Here is a 14,974-nt window from a genome sequence, read left to right on the forward strand (position 1 = left end):
TTCATGTGACTGGGTATATAGATATATTAATAGGCATACAAATCAAACATTTAGTGATAATAAATCATAATTTTTGCATTCCCCTCAGTTAATTATGACACCCTATATGGGGTTATGACCCACAGTTTAAGAAGCTGGGAAATACACTGTGCAGTAGGAATATACTATGCTAGAAAAGATAAGACCATGAGAGAGGGATGGAATAGAAGTTGAGAATTTGTCTCCCAAAGTCTTCTGATTTTTTTGCTGCTATTTATTCTTTAGGCGAAGATCCCTCTTCAAAAAACTAGCCAAACAGCCTTCACCTTTACTCCACACTAGCCGAAGTTTCTCCTGCTTAAACCGTTCTCTTTCATCTGGAGAAAGCCTCCCTGGGTCCCCAACTCACAGCTTATCTCCCCGATCACCTACACCAAGCTACCGTTCTACTCCAGATTTTCCATCTGGTGAGTTACCTCATCTAAATAAGAACCGATAGATGGAAACACACAGAAGGCATATCTAGTCTTGTATAACATATCAAATTACTTGCCTTCTTAATGAAGTAGGAGGAAGGAAAAGAATTTGGAACAAAATTTTTAAAAACAAATGTTGAAAATTATTGTTACAAAATGACTAATATGGAAATGTTTTGTATAATTACTGCTTGCCATCTTGGGGAGAAGGGGGGAAGAAAAGAAGGAGGGATAGAATTTGGAACTCAAAACTTGAAAAAAATGTTAAAATTGTTTTAACATGCAATTAGGGAAAATCAAATATGTTAAAAATTGTTGTTACATGTAATTGGGGAAAATATTAAATAAAATATGTGTATATTTTTAAAGAGCATGCTTTTTGAGGAGATGGGTTGAATAGACCCTCTTATGTTGCCAGATAAAGAGAGCTGATTAGACTCATAATATAAAATATTTTAAAATAATTACTAAAAATAATAATGGGCCTTTACACATATGAGGAAATATGGGCCTGGAATGTTACATACCAATTTTGTTAGCTGCAGAAACCAGTTAGCTATATAATTGTAACCAATTTAGTATACCTCTCACAGCCTCAGTCTATAGTAATAAAAAGAAGATCATATATGTGAACTCCAGGGACTTTTTTTGTCAAGTTGATCAATTTTGCCAAATTTTGTTTTTTTCTCTTGTTAAAATCCCCAATTAAAAGGAATAGCTATTTAGGGTGTTTGGGGAGATGGGAAGGAGACATGCTGGTAGTTGCAGAGAAAGTGCTGGTTGGCATTAATGGAAAGCAATTTCTAATACAGAAATTGCAAATTATATGAAAACAAAAGAAATTGATTAAAAGAAATCATTATTGACATAATGAACATTATAAAGCTACTAAGTTAAGGCATTATATCTTGGGTATAAAAAAGGTTTAGCTTAAAAATTGGAAAATGAGTTTTAATTGGGGTAATTAAATCCCTGACCAATTCATTGACTGTGTTTGTACACAGAATACTCTGCATTCTGTAGATGTAGAAAAGAAAAGTGGACTTTGGTTTTCATAAGGTCTTTGTTTTTTATGCCCACAGGTACTAATTCCTCTCAAAGCAGCTCTCCAAGCTCTAGTGCTCCTAATTCTCCAGCTGGTTCTGGGCACATTAGGCCCAGCACTCTTCACGGCTTGGCCCCCAAACTTGGTGGACAAAGATACCGATCAGGAAGACGGAAATCAGCCGGCAGCATTCCGCTTTCACCATTGGCTAGAACACCTTCTCCAACCCCGCAACCCCCTTCCCCTCAGCGGTCACCATCCCCCTTGTTGGGGCACTCCCTTGGCAATTCCAAGATCGTGCAGGCTTTTCCCAGCAAAATGCACTCCCCACCCACAATTGTCAGACATATTGTGAGACCTAAAAGCGCTGAGCCACCAAGGTCCCCTCTGCTCAAGAGAGTCCAGTCTGAAGAAAAACTCTCTCCATCCTACAGCAGCGACAAGAAGCATCTCTGTTCTCGTAAGCACAGCTTGGAGGTGACTCAAGAAGAGGTGCAGCGGGAGCAGTCCCAAAGAGATTCCACACTCCAGAGTCTGGAGGAGAATGTGTGTGATGCTCCTTCCCTCACCCGCGCCAGACCTGTGGAGCAAGGCTGCCTGAAACGCCCCATCTCAAGAAAGCTGGGAAGGCAGGAGTCTGTGGATGAGCTGGACAGGGACAAACTGAAAGTCAAAGTGGTGACAAAAAAACAAGACTTTCCTGAGAAACAAGAATCCCTGCAGAAATCCCATGACTTCCCATGTAGCGATTTGGAAAACCTTGCAACCTTGAGGCTAGAAGAGAGGGAGAAGAAAACATATCAAAAGACTTTGGAGAGATCAAATAATTTTGACAACAGAGTGACAATGCAGGAGGCATCATCGTTGCTGATCAGCAGCCTGCTTCACAAGAACGCTGCCAGTGGGAAGCCCAGCGATGCCGTCCCCTCAGATGCCCAGGTGGTCTGCCACAGACTTCCCCTAAATGAGCACAGCCTGAGTTCTCATGACTATAAAAGGCCTCCCCCATGCCTGCTGCAAGATATGCATACGTTTCCACCAGAGAGGTCAGCCAGTGGGAAAGGGGATGGTACTGAGAAGACTAACCAGGCAAAAGAATTCAGCAAGTTTGATAAATTCGATATCAAGCTTACAAATATTGATTACCTTCGAAAGAAGATGTCCTTTGAGGAGAAAGATGACAGCCTCAATTCAGTGCTAAAGTCCAAGCTGACATCAAATATCCACGAATGCCTTCAGCTGAACCCCACAAGACCTATAAATATGCAGCAGGATTCCACTCTGGTCTCAGAGACCCGGACAGTTATCAGCAGTGCTCATGGGGTTCAGATCAGTTCAACGGCCTTTGTTCCTCTTAAGTCTCTGAGTGGTCGAGCAGAAAGTGGGATGGAAAAAACAGCTTTGATCCCTCCCGAGTCCCCAGTCAGGAAAAGTCCATCAGAATACAAACTGGAAGGCAGGTCTGTCTCTTGCCTCAAGCCTATTGAGGGTACTCTAGACATTGCTTTATTATCAGGGCCTCAGACTTCCAAGACAGAAGTGCCATCACTGGCTTCTACAGAGACTCAACATCCGACTAGTGATGTGGGATCTTTTGGATCACCAGCTTTGTCAGTAGGCTCCATGAAGAATGAACCTGCCAGTCAGAAGGACTCCTCAATGACATGTATAAAGATGAGCAAATCCTACCTTCTGGAACCCCGATTTCAGCCACCCAGCAAGGGATTTTCAAGCACACCAGCAACCTCAGAACTGGAAAAGGAGAAAAGGGTCTCCCATTCAGCTGTGAGAAACCACACCCCCATCAGTGAAAGTAGTCATAAGAAAGAAGAGATCCCCGCCAAACGGCGGGATCATGCTTCTGAGAGCAAACTCCTTGCCTCCTCTAATCAGAATGCTGTGACTGGCCCTAAATCAGCAGCCCCGCCAGTGTTCCTAAGTCCTGACAATAACCCTGGAAGAGAGAGGCAGACTCACAGGGAAACATCCGGGAAGCACCCAGCCACCTCGAGAATCAATGAGCCACTGACCACAGCGAGGGCAGAGAGTGCCAGAGAATCTTTTATGGAGCATTTGACCCCGGATGCTCCAAAAACTAGCAGCTTTGGAAACAATGCTTCTGTGATCAGACCCAGCCCAGATTGTCCCACTCAACCACGAGCAGTGGAAAAACTTAGGGGTCCTAGTGGGAAAGTCGATCCCAGAGAAGGTAAAGAAATAACTAAGCCTCCTGCTAGAGAGGATGTTCGTTCTTCCAGGATTCCTGGTGAGAAGGAGATGAACAAGCCAAAAACCAGTGTGGACCTGAAGCCCGAGGTTTCTCCCCCAAAAAGATCTGGCCAGCTGCCAGGAGTCAGTAATACTAAGAATGAAAAAGCCTTGGGTTTAACATCTTTACAGAAGGACAGTCCCAAAGAAGTGGAAAGAAAAGATCCAGTTTCTCAGAAACAGGTCAGTAGCCTTCAGCCTTCATTGGCCTCCAAGGATGTGCCCGGTGTGGTCACTCGGCAGCAGCTTAATCCACCTATTTCCCCTTCAGTTAGAGAGACTGTGTCTAGGACCAGTGCCCTGGAGGTGACCATAGGACTTCCTGACGCTCCTATCAAGGCAGCCACACCCCAGCTGGAAAGCAGTGGCCACAAACTCAAGACTTCAGCTGAGACCTGCCCTCCTAAGTCTAAACCCTCGGAGAGACTGACAACAAGCCAGAAACAGTGCTCTGGAGCCACCAAGGAGAAAGAGGCTACCCTACAAGTCCCCAGCAGTGCTAGCAAAGAGGGAAAAAATACCAGTAGAACTGTGCCAGAGATCTTTCCCTTCAGCTCTGGCTCCCAAAGGAAACTGAACAATGAGGGTTTTCAGGGGGACAAAACCTTTGATTCGCAAGGTGGACCAGCACCTTCATGCCAAGTGGAGGGGGGCACTACTCTTGTCAACAAGTTGAAATCCCTATCTAACAATAGCAACCCCACAGCGGTCCATTCACAGAGACAAGACCCCACAGGCTTAATTGAGCTGGTGGAGCAGAAGCTTTCCACAGTCCCAGAAAAACAAACCCTGCCCCTGAAGCACCCCAAGCCATCCACTGTGAAAGATAGTCCCTCTCTGTGCAAACAGACTGACAAGAGCCCTGGTCCCTTGGCCAATGTGGCAGACAAAAAGCCAGAAGGGAAAAAATGCACTGATGCACTTTATGTTCTACCTGACTGTGGAAAGCCGGAGCATAACCTTTCATTGGCGAGCTCTGAAGCCAAGGTTAAAGGTGGGGAAAAGCCTGCTGTAGTGGGGAAGAGTTCCTCAGAACCCAAAGGAAAAGCCCTACTTTCACAGAAGCAGTTGGTGGAAACCAGCAAACAGGGTGGGATGAAACGTTCTCCATCAGCCACTGGGCAGAGTTCTTGCCACTCAGCTGCCCTCTCAGAGAAGACTCTGAGCTCCTCATCCAGTTTCCCTGAGTCTAAGTCCAGAACCCTTGAGATCTCTGCAGTGGCTGGTGATACCCCTTCTGCCAAGACAAATGGGAGCCAAGCAGAACCACCAGTCCTTAGCACCAGGGACTTTAGGAAACCAGGGTCTGGGGCAGATGGCAAAACACAAATGACAAAGAGTGACTCATTGCCATCTTTCTGTAGTGCAGTTGGTGCCCTGGAGTCCCACCCCCCTGATTCACATCCCAGGGGAGAAGTCAGAACCCTGGACAGGGCCCTCTCAATGACTACCACTCCAGGAGAAGTGAAAGGGAAGGAATCCATCCTGGTCCAAACTTTGGCTGCCAGAAAACAGAACGTAGGAAAAGCTACAAACACTGACCGTCTCCCAGCTGCTTCTTCTGAAAAGGACTTTGTGGTACGCCAACGAAGAGGGAAGGAGAGTTTGCGGAGCAGCCCCCACAAAAAGGCTTCCTAATGGGGCAGGACCCAGGAGGCAGGACTGTGAAGACTCAAATTGGATGTTATTACTATGTCCTGACGACCTTCAAAAAACCAGCACCAAATGGGATCGTTTGCCAGGCAGAACTTTGGGAGGAGTAGGGTGGACAGAAAGATAGAGAGGACCTTTTTCCATATGCCTTCCCAATTGTAACCGGTAAAACTGTTACCATATAGTATTTGTACAAAAATACCTTTACAGTTGAGAGTTGTTGAGGAAAAAATATGTTCTCTGTAAATAACTAGCAGTGTGTTTGGTTTTTGAATGTAGAATATACACTTTGCTGCTGATTGCGTTGTTTACTACAACTTTTTTTTTTAAACAAATTGTTGCTTTGCCACTTACTTACCATAATGTAGGAAAGAAGCAAAATTACTAAAACTGGGCATGTGCCCTCACACACATACACACAGAACACAGTTTTGGTCTATGGTTTAAGACAATAGTTCAAGACTACATTTTTACAAGTTAAAGTATTCTAGGAGTTAAAGACAAAAGAAAATCATTAAACAGCAGTTTGTGAATTTTTATGTGTATTTTTAATCAGATTTTGATAGTACTGTATCTGGCTACCTATATTTCCAGATCTAATTTAAGATGTAACTTGATCATTGCATTTAAAATCTGCCTCAATTAGGATAGGCCTGCACTCACAGGGCCTACCATTTTTATTTCATGAATGTCCTAGCAAGGCCTTTTGATCTGGGTCCAACTGTCTCAAAGACCAGTTGTTCATTTGTGGTCCGTTGGTGTGTGTCTTGGGCCTCCACCTCACATGGCGCTGGGACAATAAAATACTCATCAGCTTAATTTCTGCTGTAATCCTTTCATTTTTTTTTTCTTTCAGCTCTTAAACTCAGGCCTTTATGCTGTGAGTCTTATGTATAAGAAGCACATGTATTGTAGTCCTATGTCTGCCCTGCTCTTGCATAAGAAAAAAGACATGACTTAATTCCCCCCTCAAGTACTTAGTTTGAGTAATCAGTTTCATGAACCTATAGAGTTTTTTTCAAGTTTGACATTTTTTGGCAAAAATAGAAAAAAAGTGGTTTTAGCATCATGTCATAAGTAGAGATACCCAGGTCATCTGATCCATTTTAATACTTAGTGGGGGCCTTATGTTATAGATGAAGCTTGCTGTTTTTAGCAAGGAATCCTGGGTTTCACATTCTTCTCTAAATGCATTGGGTAGCTCCATACATTTCATAACATGATCTCTTTATTTGTATGCAAAAAGTAAATACTGTATTATTAATAAAAAGCAGCATTTTTGTAACAAAGAGACCTGTTGGAGCTATTTGGTGCTTGAATGTGATTGTCCTTTTTACTTTTGCTAAGCCTTATTTAAATTTTGTATACTGTGGAACATGTAGAATTTGTCAGATGATTTTAGTGCTGACGTACTTTGTTTTCTGTTGTTTTTGTTTTTGTTTTCTTTTTGAGGAAAAAGCACTTGATGAAACAAGTACTAAGGCACTAAGGGAAAATTGACACAGATAAGTATTTTTAAGATGCTTGGGATCGATATCACAATATTTTTGCTCTTTTTTCCCTGTACTAAGGCACATGCCCGACAAGAAGTAATCAAGTCCCCCATCCCTGATGGATTTTTTTTTTTTTTTACTTTTTCCAGGTGATAAAAACCATTTTTCTAAGCACAGTATAATCTTATGCCCTGGAGTGTGTTTGTCTGGCCAGGTTGAGAACAGGGCTCCTAAAACTAAAGTATGATGCAATTGGTCTCTTGGGTTTTCCCTCATTCTAATAAATTATTAACAGAAAGGAAAAGAACCACTTTTCCACCTCTTAATTTTTCATAGGGCATGGCCATTTCCTATCATCCCTTTGACACTTTTAAAGGAAACAAACATTTTCCATTTTTACTGGTTTTGAATACCGGTCTCAATATTTGCAGTATATATCTGTGTTTGGAGATCATAATCCCAGTACTAATGCACTCAGATATCATGACACTTCGATCAAGGAGGTATTTCATAGTTTACAGCCCTTGCATTTTAACTGTCCTATTGTTTCCTTTAAAGCACAATTAGCTGCTTGTTTACAATGATATCCTTTTTATGTATATTTTGTATAGTGTGTTATCATTTCTGCCAAATCTGGTTTTGCATTTTGGATGAATAATGAGTACAATATGGTTGTGTTCATGTAATATCTGTTTGTTGGTGTGAAACTCTCTAATCAGCTGGTAGAAATCCTCCTGCTAACTGTGTTCTATCTGGTCAGTCTTTGTGTGATTGTAAGATGTGCTCCTTGGTAGTACTCCCAGCTGTAGATTTACCAGCTTAAAAAAAGTTTGTTAGGTTTTGTGCAATAAAGTGTTTGCAGTCTGATTTTCTGGAAGAAATTCCCTATGGATGTCATAATTGTTGTATATTGAACAAATATTTATACTTATGCAGTTGCATAACATTGAAATAAAAATTTAGCATGAAAAGATAAAGACTGGTAGGTTCTTACCCTTTCCCTCTCCTTGTCCTATTCCCCCTTCCCCCACCCCAAAAAGAAATTCATGAAATATTAAAGAAGTTGTCAAATGTGGTTTTGGGACTGTAGAAGCTATAGGACTCTATAAATTTGTTTTATCAAGAACAGTTAGATTAGCAAAAGAACAAATAACTAACCAAGAAATAGCTCCTTGTGCTATGTTTGTTTTCCCCACACAATTCATTTTTTGACAATAAAAAAAGAGAATTCCAAGATGAAATAATAGACTCTTGATTATGATCAATTTTAGTGTCTGAGCATAGTTACATGATATATGCTGCTTAAAGAAAATCTACACTTCCGGGAACAATTATGGTACTGCATCCTTTTGTGGTAATACAAAAAAGTGATTCAGGTATTTCAATAAAGAATTTACCATGGATATTACAGATATATTCAGAATACAACTCATGAAGCTGATTTCATCATCTGCTGATCAATCATCAGGTATTTTTTTTTAAGTTTCTACCATATGCCAGGCATTATGTGACACGCTGAATATACAGGATCTTACATTTTGTAGGATGATCCAATATGAACACATAGGAGTACATATTTAAAATTCAAAGCAATTTTGGGGAAGTCACTAGAAACTGGAGGAGGGAGAGGATTGAGAAAGGCTTCATCTAGGATATAGTATTTCAGCAAAGCTTCAAATGAATGTTGGGATTTTTAGAAAAAGAGGTGACCCAGTCATGGGATAAAGACCACCTGTACAGAGACTAGTAAAAGGGAAATGAGGTATATGTTAGGAACAGAGAGAAAGCCACTTCAGCTGGGCTAGAGAGTGGGTGAAGGGAAATAACATAGGATTATACATCTAGCAAATAAAAGAAATAAGATTATCTGATTTAGAAGTGAAAGGAATCTGAGATCATGTAACTTACCCTAATTTTGGAAATTTAGAGTGTAAGAGAGAGAATTCAAAATCTGAGCCTTTGATGCCCAAATCATGGTTCTTTCCAATAAAGGAACTTTTTTCCCCCAAGAGGTCAATGCTTGTGGTTTTTAAAACTAGTGTTTACTTTGGTTTTTAAATTAGGAAGAGGCAGCCACAAAGCTAGGAGAACCTAGATTCGTGTCCATCCTCTAGTCCAGGTTGACTTGGTGACATGGGGGAAGGTATAACCTCTCAGAACTCTGACTCTATAACGCCGTCTAAATTACCCAGAATACATTGACCTGCATTGGTAGAGGAAATTTCCCCTTCTGAATTTCATATGCTAATAAAATCCCAAGTCCAGTTCCTGTCTTTTTAAATGAAGAGAGAGTTCAAGAGGAAAAAATATATATTTGAAACTTCTTAAAAAGGCACTAAACCACTATGATAAGTCTTTTACAGAAAATCTCTTTTGATCCTTACAATAACCCTGAAAAAGAAGTCTTATTGTGAATCACATTTTACAGTTGAGGAAATTAAAGCAGCAGAGGTTAAGTGATTTAGGGTTACACAGCTAGGAAGTGTAATAGCTGCATTTGAACCCAGGTTTTCTTAGCACTCTGTATACTACACTAATGGTCTTTTAGATGAAGCTTGGATTTAAAAGATCTTATTGTCATATAATATATTAATATTATTAATATAATGTAAAATGAATATATAATATATGATATAGATATATATAAAACACATGAATAACTTTCATTTGCATGCTAAAAAGCTATTTGGTCCAGATAACATTGATTATTTGATGGGATTCTCACAAATACTCTGCAAGGAAGAGAGTTTATGTATTAGATCTAGATCTGTATTTTATAAGTGAGGAACCCAAAGTGCCTTGACTTGTTTAAATTGCAAAGCTAGATCACCTGTGTCAATAATGATAATGAAATAATTGCTAGCATTTATGTAGTACCATAAATTTTGCCAACCACTTTATAAATATTTCATTTTATCCTTACAATAATCCTAGGGTATTATTAGTCCCATTTTACAGATGAAGAAACTGAGGCAAATGGAGCTTAAGTGGACTTGCCCAAGTTAACACAGATATATGTCTGAGACTGGATTTGAATTTAGATCTCCCTGACTACAAGCCCAGAGTTCTATATGTTTACTACTCATCTTCTACTCTTCTAAGAATAATTACTTTGAGTTAGAAAAGTTTTCTGCAAGCATAACTTTGGTTTCCTTGAATCTTAGGGCCAGCTTACTTTTACTACTAGGAAGAACACAACTTTGATTTTATATTGAAAAGGAAAAAGCGGATGGGTGGAAGATAGTGGTTTGATTTATGAAAAGAAAAATATAGCCAACTTTTCAAGAATTCATCTGTTCCACAAGTAATTTGAACCATCATATAGGCAGCAACTGATTTTTTTTTCCAAGAGTAAATTCAGTAGAATTGGTTTAAAGTTTCATATTCTTTTCCAAAAAATAATCAAAAAAGGGCTTTTCCAAATCTGGGTAAAAATATTGCTTTATATCAGTTAATTTCTTTGTGAATATTTCTTACTCCAGTGGGGTATTGTAAAAGCTAGCCCCAGAGCCAGAAAAAAACATGGGTTGAAATCCATTCTCTGCTTTATAGACTGCTCATTGACCCTGCACAAGTCACTTGATTTCAGTGCCCATAGGTAACTTTTTAAACTAACTAATAGAAAGAGGCTTATCTGCCTTGATCTAAGAAGATTCTCCACTAGGAATATTCTATACCATATAAATCACAGGCCCAGGCTAAAATTTAAAAGTTATAATTTGATGGCGATGCTTTAAATTAAAATGTTACACTTAAAATTAAATCATTTTCTTAGAATTTTTGGTACTTTTACCAATAAAGAAACATCCCTCTCCATGGCACAGTGGGGAGATCAAGCAAGTAGAAGGCAGAGGACCTGAGTTTGAAGGTCATCCTCACTCTGTATGTGACTCGGGGTTCTCCTCTATAAAATTAGGGGACTGAAATAAATGATTAGGTTTCCTTCAAGTCTCTGACTTTTAGGATTGTGACATTTGTTTTCCTTTCCTCTAGATTAAACATAGAGTGCCCTAATCTTGTTTCCCTAATCAGATATAAATTTCTCAAAGGTAGGGATTGTATTATAAAGCATGGACAGTTAGGTGGCCAGTAGAGAGAGCACTAAGCCTAAGGTCAAGGAAACAGACCTAAGTTCAAATTCACCTTCAGACACTTAGTAGTTGTGTGAACCTGGGCAAGTCACAATCCTGTGTGCCTCCATTCCTCAATCTATAAAAGAAAACACAGAAGGAAATGGTAAACTGCTGCGCTATCCTTGCCAAGAAAATCCTAAATGGGGTCACAGAGAGTTGGACATAACTGAAAAAAACAACATATTTTAAAGCAATGACAACCAAAGGAAGCTTTCATGTGAAAACTTTTTAGTGTAATTCCAGTCCACTTCTGGGAGAAAATAGGTAATTTCAAAGGCAGGCCAAGTCAACAAGAAACCAAACTGTGGATCAAACTTCAATTCAAGCTATTCTGCCATGTTAACAGGTGTTAACTATGTATTTCATTAGATTTTTCAAATAGATTCAGAGCTGGAGTGGACATCCAAGGAGTATTACCACAAGCATGTACAGCAACAAGCACTAAAGACTCTGTGATATCACTTCAAAAGAAGTTCCAGATCATATTGTGAAAATCCCAAGACATCTAGTTCCCCATTCCCTTATCACTGGGCCATTAAAATCCTTCTTGGTTTTAAATTGACAATTTGTGGATGGATGAAAAACCATCAGACAAGAAAACTAATCATTTTGAGTAATAATATTCCTTCTAATTAATCAACAGGCAATTACCCATTTAATACATTTGGTTCATAGCACAAAAAGAACATGAGAGAGCAGAGCCATATTAATTATAGAAATTTGCTCCCTGGTGTGTAGACTAGACATTAAGGAACCATGGGAGTATTCTTCTTTATATACTGTGTTTATTGGCCTTGTATTGGAGACGAAATTAACTTTAGATAGACTCCTTTTCTTTTACTCCTGTTATGATCACCATTGAAGTCAGTTCCAGGAGAAGAAGGTGTCTCAATGCATAGAGAATTGAACCTGGAGTCACAAGTTCAAATCCTGCTTCAGACTATGAATCTGAGTATGTCTGGACATGTTATTTAATCTACCTCAATTTCCTCATCTATAAAATGGAAATAATAATAATATCTCTCAGGGTTTTTGTTCTTGTGAGGGTTTTTGTGAGATTCAGAATAATATATCTGAAGCATTTTAAAACTAACATGCTTTATAAAATTTATTTAAATAATATAATTTATTATTATATCAATTATATTATATATTAAATATACATAATTATATTTAATATAATTAAATAAATAATTTTATTTAAATTAAAATCATTACAAATCTTTAAAGAGCATGAAAGTGTTGGCAGCCCTTCCTAGCACTTCCCTTTGCTTCTGCCAAAATATTCTATCTCATCCCCTAACCTTTATATACGTATCTTCTCCCAGAGTTTACAAGTTCATACTCTTCCTCCCACAACCAATCCCCAGGGAAAGAATTATTATGATATATTAATATATCTCATTCTTTGGTTATGTGGATAATTGGGGGTTTCAATGGAGAGAATGCAGTATGTGTAGTTCAGTGGGGAAAAGTATTGGATTTAAAGTTATGTGATCTGGCTTCAAACATTTGAGAAGCATGTTAACCTCATGGAGCTTTAGTTTCTTCACCTGTAAAATGAGTGGAGCTAGACAAGATGACCTATGAGACCTTTCCCCCTCTAAATATAGGATCCCATGAGTCCCCTGCCCTCAATTTTATTAATCAAACATTATCAAAATGGAACAGCTGGATAAAGTGACAGTCTTAGAGTCAGGAAGGCCTCTCTTCCTGGGTTCAAATCTGGCCTCAGACACTTACTAGCCCCTGGGCAATCTCTCCAGTATCTTTGATAGGAAAACCCCAAATGTGGTCATGAAGAGTTGGACACAACAAGTTGGCAGTATCATCTTTTTAGAGCTGAAAAGGACTTCCCCAGTGTCTCCCTGACAAGTAGTAAGGGGAAGAACTAGGATTTGAAAACAAATCTGCTAACTAAATCCGCTATTCATGTCTCAGTACCAAGATGCTTTTGCTTTCTATAGGGAAGAGGTCCTGTCCTTTTAAAAGAATAGGATGTGGGTCAACTTTGAGGGAATTGAAGCTATAGAGGGCTCTGTAGTCTCTCTCTTAGTAGGATTTCTGGGCCCAAGCTGGCACTTATTCACACCTGCCAGCTCATTCTAGCCCTTCCCATCCAGTGACTCCATGGCAGTTGGGGCAGCTCCCTCCTTCTCCTCTTCTGGTTAATGTGTGTCTATCTCTTGTGTGCTTAGCAGAGTCCCTCTTGGCTCACACTAGGCTTTGCTACCTTATGCATATTTGATAGCCAGGTGGCCTTAGGTTCAAATCCATTAGCTCTTTGGTCACCCCGGGCATTTCTACAGGCAAATGGGACTCATTAGCCACAGAACCTCATAGGAAACACACAGCTGCGGCCCCAGGGAGCTTCGGAACAATACATCCTAAAGAACAAAATCACCATATCTTATTTATAACATCACTAGGTGATCTTAGAAAGCAATCTCTGTACTATAAATTTCTGACTGTATAATCTATGCCTTTCGCTGCTTTGCATGAAAGCCCTTCAGAAAGGTAATTTGTTTCAGAAGCTGAAGTCTTGCTTAGGTGTACATTTTGACATACCACCCAGGGTCAGACCTGACTTCCAGTTGTTTGAGATGTCATTCTGTTCATGGAAATAGATGGAAGGGGAAATCTATTGCATACAATTACTAATTATGGCCCCATACATGTTTGCTGTTCCCTACCTAAAAAATAAAAAATAAAAAAAATTATTAATACCATCATAAGCTGAGAAACCCTTCATAAATATTCATAGGGGGATGGAACAGCCAAGACTGTCAAGAGATGGCTGTGGCCCTGAGGGTTGAAATATGATGATGTGTTCAGACCCTGAAGCAGGTATCCAGCCTCTACAAAATCTTCATATGTCACACTGGTACCACCATGTCCTAGGGTCCTAACCTGTCTAATAACAATCCCTGGCCTGCCATTTTTGTCCTCTAGAATATACATGTGGTGATAAATGATGTTCTTCTAAAGCCATTCATGAAATTGAGAAGTCTGCTCAATTTGGGTCTGGAGGCACTACTCTGGCTGGTCCCTTGACAAGCTCCTTCTTCTTGGGAAATGGTCATCCATAAAAATATGTGGTTGGAAAAATGTATTTGAACACATAGAGGAGTGGGGAAATGTTACCATTTTTATCAGCACAGAGTGGGGGAAAATTTTCTCAACTGATAGTACTTTTACTTTAAATATTTTAAATAAAATTAGTATTTCTCTGATTAGATTTTAGCATTAATACATATTGTATACTAGCAGTGCCTTTATTGTGAGTTACTATGAATAGCAGTTGGGGTTGGGGCAAGGGTATGCGAGAAGATATGAAACTAAATAACATCAGTATGCATCTTTGATTTAAAAAAAAAAAAACTTTTCTGCAGGTCTCAGGACTATGCTTTGTTTACCTGAGGCCCAGGTATCATTCTTTGAGCCAAATGGAGTATAGAATGACCCCTACATGAATTAAAGAAAGAAATCCAGAAACCCACTGAAAAAGCTGAAAAGATTACAAGGCTCTTGAGTGATTTTTTTTCTCTTGACTTTAAAGGTTACTGGGGACCAGCAACTTGAATCACTTGCTTTAAAATTATTAATAAATTTTAAGAGCTTCCAAATGTAACAGATAATCATAAACTTCTAAAAGAGAATAAATTATTAATTTTGCAATTCAGATCATCATGTATTCTTCAGAATTGTTTTCGATCATTTTTATGATCAGAGTTACCAAGTCTTTCACAAGTTTATTATTGTTACAATATAGCTATTACTATGTACAATGTTTTCCTAGTTCTGCTCACTTCACTTTGCATTAGTTCCTATGTCTTACCAGTTTTTTTCTGAAACCATCTCCTTTGTCATTTTGTTGTTGTTGCACAATATTATTCCATCACAGTCATATAACACAATTTGTGTAGC

At 39.2% G+C, this 14,974-nt stretch overlaps 1 protein-coding gene across 6 annotated transcripts in view; it reads left to right on the plus strand.

The window, feature by feature from the left end:
* MAST4 (microtubule associated serine/threonine kinase family member 4) overlaps positions 1 to 8,158 on the plus strand; it is an 802,919-nt gene extending 794,761 nt beyond the window's left edge. For all 6 annotated transcript variants that reach the window (XM_051991523.1, XM_051991531.1, XM_051991539.1 and 3 more), the window contains 2 exons: positions 265 to 446; positions 1,538 to 8,158. In XM_051991523.1, coding sequence (XP_051847483.1) covers positions 265 to 446; positions 1,538 to 5,406 — 4,051 coding nt within the window. In that variant the 3' untranslated portion in view covers positions 5,407 to 8,158. The remainder of the gene's footprint in view (positions 1 to 264; positions 447 to 1,537) is intronic.
* The last annotated feature ends 6,816 nt before the right edge of the window (positions 8,159 to 14,974 follow it).

The sequence above is a fragment of the Antechinus flavipes genome, chromosome 1 (assembly GCF_016432865.1).
Source record: "Antechinus flavipes isolate AdamAnt ecotype Samford, QLD, Australia chromosome 1, AdamAnt_v2, whole genome shotgun sequence".
NCBI lineage: Eukaryota > Metazoa > Chordata > Mammalia > Dasyuromorphia > Dasyuridae > Antechinus > Antechinus flavipes.